The sequence below is a fragment of the Echinococcus granulosus genome (assembly GCF_000524195.1).
Source record: "Echinococcus granulosus chromosome Unknown EG_S00020, whole genome shotgun sequence".
NCBI lineage: Eukaryota > Metazoa > Platyhelminthes > Cestoda > Cyclophyllidea > Taeniidae > Echinococcus > Echinococcus granulosus.
The window spans coordinates 708,918-714,827 of record NW_020170400.1 but is presented as its reverse complement, the minus strand read 5'-3'; the positions used below and the strand labels follow the sequence as shown (position 1 = coordinate 714,827).

Sequence of the window (5,910 nt, the reverse complement as noted above, 5' to 3'; positions counted from 1 at the left end):
AAAATGCAATGAAGTGATGTAATTGTCGTGAAGACGATTATGCATCAGCTTGTGGGCCGCGTATTTAGCGGTAATGGTTCTGTCCATTCCTAGACCGTAGTCACACCGTTTATTTTTACAAGCATTAAGGTAACATGTGGCGCACGTGTTTCTCATCCCGGATGACCTAAAAATTACCTGTTGTAATGTCGCACAAGAGACAATCTCATCTGTAGGATTGACAGAACGTCCTTTCACTGCCAAAGTTGTCACATCATGGGACATAGGCAGGATTTCGTTATTGGTCTGCATATAAGATGTTAATGCAATGTTTTGACAATGGAGGGAAGCATTTCCCAAATCATGTTGTTGCATGTTGCGAGATCTGAAAGCTAAATGTAGTGCGTACATGTGGCAGATGTGTACGCCAAACATGGGTTTTATCCACTTCATGACTAGTTATACTGTCGGACTTCTTTGACACTAAACAAGGCGCAATACACGGATGAAAGAGTAGATTGTAGAAAAAGAAACAAAAACAAACAAATAATACTTATAAAATGGGGGCTTGAATGAGGAAGGGAGATAGAGAGAGCAATTTTGGCAGCCATGCTTTATCACTTTCAAGGTCGAGAGAGGTTATCACATTATTTAGTTATGAAGTGGAGTTAGGGGAAGAGACAAAATGTACAAGGCAATGGGATTTGTGTACTTTATTTATACGTTGAGATGTTGAGACTAGCAGCCAACAATTGCTCGGCACTTGGAATAGCTGAATTTTTCAGAGCTTCTGCTGGCATTCCACTGGCGGTTGTTTTCGATGATGTCATCGACAATTGTTGCTGTAGTTGTGGCTGTTGTTGGACTCCCGAAGTTGATCTTAACCGTCTTTGTCGTGACTTTGGCGGAAAATAACCATTTCGGGTGAAAAAGTACAGATCATCCATCTCATCGTACATGAGTTCCAGTTCCTCTGGAGTTAAATCACAATTAGGTCCAGTTCTGGGATCCCTTCCACTCTCGGCGTACATCGCTTTTGCCATTGCTGGAGTAATCTGGCATGTCTGCAACACTCCAGCCTTAAACCGATCCCACAGTTCTCGTCCATCACTCTCATTTTTGCCTCCTGACGATATGACTCGTGGACGATTTGTGATATTTTTGAGGTAGACGAGAAGATATTCAAGGGACTCACGTGGATGTGCCATTGAGATAAAGTTGATAGTTCGGTTTTTATGTCCAATGGCGAGTCGTTGATACCTGTCGTCTTCTGTGAATCCAATTTGGAAGAGGTGATCTTGAAGCAGGGTTGGGGTGATTAGGAAAAATCGGTCTGGGGCGTCCACCGGTGCTACAATCATAATGTCTCCACGCAGCAATCCCCGGAGACGAATAAAACTGCGTTCAGTAAAGACAATTCCGGGTACTGTTGGAAAGATATTCACGGGTTTTGAGGACTGCGCTGTGGCATAATTGGTCGAGCCCGATTCATTGCTCAAACTACTTATATTGCTGCCTATCAAAGGAAGTTTTCTTTCGGGAACAGCAACAGGAACAATAGACAGCGGGAGTCGAAATTTTCTTAGGACTGAGGAAAGTGTATGCACACCAGAAATATTTTCTGGACCTGCTATAGGACTCAGTGCCAATTTGGTAGGAAATACGGCCTGACTTGAAGCATCTTCCGTACCAATGTAGAAGAGTCTTCTGGGTGCAGAAGGGGTCTCCGCCTGACGCTGAGAACGCTGCTTCTCCACTGCGAGAATCAATGAAATCTGCCTGAACTTCTTTCCCCGACTCACAGTACAGTCGTGAAGATAGTCTACGTAGGATAATAGCATTCCTGGCTTTAGAATATGGGGAGTACTTGCTGCTATCGTCCTGGGATTTGCGGCTTCGACTACAATCTTTGAAGAAATGGGAATTGGCGGGGGTGCACTACTATTATTGTCAGCGGAGTTTGAATTTGATCCAACAAAGTCGCTGATTTGGTGAGGTATCCAGAGCTCACACGGGGCCAGCAGACACTTTAAATCTCTGCGGACAAGGAATGTTGGAGGTTTAGCCATTCGAACCTCCTCTGTGGTGGTCCAATGAGGTACAGGTTCATGGTTCTCATTCATTACCTCGTACCATCCTCGACACTGTCGAAACATTATCAAATTTGCCTGAGTTTCAGACGAAGGACCTGAGGAATGAACATGCTGAAGACGCGACAGAAAGTAAGCAGCTGAACGGGAGGAAGAAGAGGCAGTAAATGATTGACTCTCCTTAATCTTCTCCCATGTAGATTCGCAAAGTACTGCATCAAAAAGTGGAAATAGCATTAGTGTATCGTGTCCACGAAGCAAACATCGACAAGACGGACGTTGACAGATTGCACGCACAAATTCCGTGTTTGGTGGAGTAAGACCACGTCGAATTTTTGGCAGAATATTTACCAGTGGTTGCGGTGGGTCAGATGACCAACGGATTCCAGCCCTTGACTGCAAGACTTGCGATGATGCAAAAGCACAAGTCATATTTTCTGATTCATTGCCTTCTTCCCTTCCTAATTTATCAGCAATGCATCTGTCCGGGTCATCATAGGTCCCACCTTCATCCTCCTCGTCTTGGTCATTGCTTTCTTCTTCATCACCAAAAGCTTCAGCATTTTGTGAATAGAGGTGTTCAGCACTAGGGTACCGATTTTGAAAATCAGTTGGCATTTCAAAGTTTGCAGCCTTAGCGCGTTGTAAACTTTGTCGAAGGCGTTGATTTCGGGACCCAGCGGGGTTTGCTAACGCTGAATTATACCCTTCACCTTCTCCGCTGTCGCTTGGGCTGGAAACTTCAGTCAACTCACCGGGGGGCTGTGGCAAACGAGGCGGGACATGGGGTACCCAACCTACATCATTGGACTCGGATTTTGTGGAGGTAGCAAGATTTGATGAGCTGTTGGCACAGGAGGAAGTATTTTTCCATGGCCCTGATGTCGCACCGCTAATGGGATTGGCAGAGGAGAGAGCTGCTCCATCGTTTGAACGGGAGTCTGCTTTTCGACTGAAGCGTTGGTTACCTCCAGATATCCGCCTGTATAATCGTTCTGCCGATTCGAACAGATTTGGCATGGCGAAGGTGTATAAAACTACAAAAAATTTTCATACTACAGTCCGATTTTCTTCTATCACAAAGCCTAAAATCTCATCACTTTTGTGGGGCATACAATTAAAGTAGTCAAGTTCAAAATTGATATCCGGATTCAAATTAAAAATTTAAATGCATTGACTCATCAGTTGTAATTTAACTTCCCAACTTTTAGGTGGTATCATTTCTTTTAACTGTTCCCTAAATTTATCACATTTTAATCAGCTACTTTCATCATAGCAACCCCATTGATGGCTTGAGCATTTTATTGTTGATGATGGGCAGGCTAGATTCCTTAAAATGAGCAATGGTGTTGACTGCAATGGCTGGGTTCTTAGCATAAACATAAGAGAAAACAGATCACTGCTAATCAGAGCTTGATATACAAGACGCCCTTCAAGGCTTAAGATCGTTACAAACTCTTGTTTTAAATGGCCTATTGACAAATGAGTCGACCTGAGACGTGAAGAATCCAAAAACATCCATTATGGGGGTATTTCAAGAACCAAGATGTGGTTTAGGCGAGTAGAAAATCATCCTTTGTTTGCAATGTTACCGTAGAACGCTTACTAATAGAGTCATGTAAAAAATTTAAACACCAGTGATAAGATGCCGCATTGCTCTAACATGGCAAAAATACGCCCAATTGCCCTCAAAGAACATTTGGTTTAAGAAAACAATTGTTTTCTGCACTCTACTAATATATTTGCAATGAAATTGGGTTCAGGTAAGTGTGATAAACTGATACGGAACATGTGTCATACATGCGTGACGGCAGCAGCCTACGTGTTACTCTGTTCTGAATTTAAGTGGACTGACTATTCCCACAGCAAACCTTCTGGTCTACCTCGTGGAAGTTTTTTTTAACCAGCGTCTACTTCATAACGACAAATTCAAAAGATTTTCCTGGACCCATTTGTTTAAACTATGCACTTATCTAAGCAGGTATTCAACCCTCACAGGTTCCATTTGCCATTCTGGCTTTATGGCGTTTAGTTTATGCCAAATTCACGTTTAAAAGCCCCTCAGAGAAAATTAAAACGCAAAACAACTTCAAAATAAAAATATGACTAAATGAAATAGGAAATATCCTCTTTTATTCTCCGAAAACCACTCATACAATGGCAGCCCTGAAAAGAAACTCCTATCTTTTCTGCCAATACACTTTGATCCTTTTAAAAGAGGTTTTTCTATCTTTATTACTTATTTTGTAAAATCAGGTACATATGGGACATTCAAGAAACAAGCCCGTAGTATCCAACTACCTATTTTTTGAGGAGGAAACGACGGCACCTAAAATTACACCACAAATTGGCCGAAAATTTTGAACACCTTTTTGCTATTGAATGCTGCTGTCATTTGTCGACAGCCTGGATGGACTTGCGTGAATATTATGAGTTGCACGATTCAAGTTGAAATTGTTTCAGGTTTCAAATACGTGAGCGCAACAATCCCTCGTCAACCTTGCGATGAAGCCCATAGAGGGGTTGGAACAGCAGATTGCACCATGTAGAATGTGGTTGTATTTGCCTGTTTTTGGCAATGAAGTGCTCAATTTCTACGTGGATGCATAATGGCAAGGAGGACTCTGCATATGCGTGTTGCTATTGCCGCGTCAATGGTGAATCAGCGTGCCAATCAATGGGGCAATGTATGATGTGAAGGCTGTGAAAAGTCGTAGCCGCCTGCATCAGCTGGAATAGAGGCGTCAAGACAGGAGTGGGGAGGTGATGATGAGACTCAAAGACTGTCAAATCGCTCTTCACTTTTTTCTTGTACCATGTGAAAACTGGTGATGAATGAGGACTGTATGCCATCTAGGCAAACGCTCTGAACGAATGAGTGATCGACTGAATTGTGATATGGGGTAGCTCATGTGCTTCCACATTTGTTTGGCGAGCGGAAATATCACGGGTCATCTCCTACGATTTACTCACCACCCAACGCACTTTTACAAGGCACACACCACTTCACCCTCACTACACTATGCATATGCGTACCTCTAGCTGCAGACTCGGCTGATGGCTATGCTTAGTTCTCTCGCCGAAGGTCAAGCAAGTAAACAGATTCTGGTGCAACCTGGAGGTGTGCAGGGAAATCTTTCTTGAATACAGACAGAACTGGTGGTTTTTAAAAGATTGTCCAATGTTTAAGTCAACTCAAGTTGTCATTTGCAATACGAGTAGAAGGGAGAATGGTCCTGCTTCATCTCCATCTTTTGTCGTGGTGTCAGCATTATGCAATAACAATGGAAGCAAAATACGCAATGGAGAAGTGAAAGTAAGAAAAAAGTGGAAGTAAGTAAGGAGAGGATTCCCCTACTGGCAATAGATTTTGTGTAGAAATGAATCATAAGGTTTATAATCAAAGTAAGAAATTGTGAGTTTACTAATGTTCTATCACATCTACTGCAAAAATTTATTTAGTCATATTAAGCAAACCATCTTAACACATTTGTTGCATACTAAAGGCCTACAGAATTTTGCTTCCTCAGGTCATTGTTTTAAGGTCGCTTGATATTGCACGCTTTGAAAATGCCATTGCTAACACAGAAAATTGAGCTGTTTTAATACCGCCACTACATGTATGACTTTCAAAGTCTAGTTAAGCAGCCAACTGCTGCAACTGCTCTCGTTGCTTATGTTATTCTTGACCAGTAAAAACAATCAGTAATTTTCCCAAAGAATTCCTATTAGACAGTGTCAAGGCTAAGTGCTACTAGTATGTGATGACGTTACCCAGTGTAAAACCAGTACTAAGGCTTAAAATACACCCAAAGTATTTATTTTTGTCCAAAATGTAAAA

The 5,910-nt window shown here is 42.2% G+C and overlaps 1 protein-coding gene across 1 annotated transcript; it reads right to left on the bottom strand. All coding sequences in view use genetic code 11, as the record gives it.

Annotated features, from left to right (window-relative positions):
* Positions 1–692: 692 nt before the first annotated feature.
* Positions 693–3,089, bottom strand: EGR_03721 (hypothetical protein; the record flags this gene model as incomplete). Its single annotated transcript, XM_024492970.1, has 1 exon — positions 693–3,089. The coding sequence occupies one exon, from the start codon at positions 3,087–3,089 to the stop codon at positions 693–695; it is 2,397 nt and encodes a 798-aa protein (XP_024352627.1).
* Between the last annotated feature and the right edge of the window lie 2,821 nt (positions 3,090–5,910).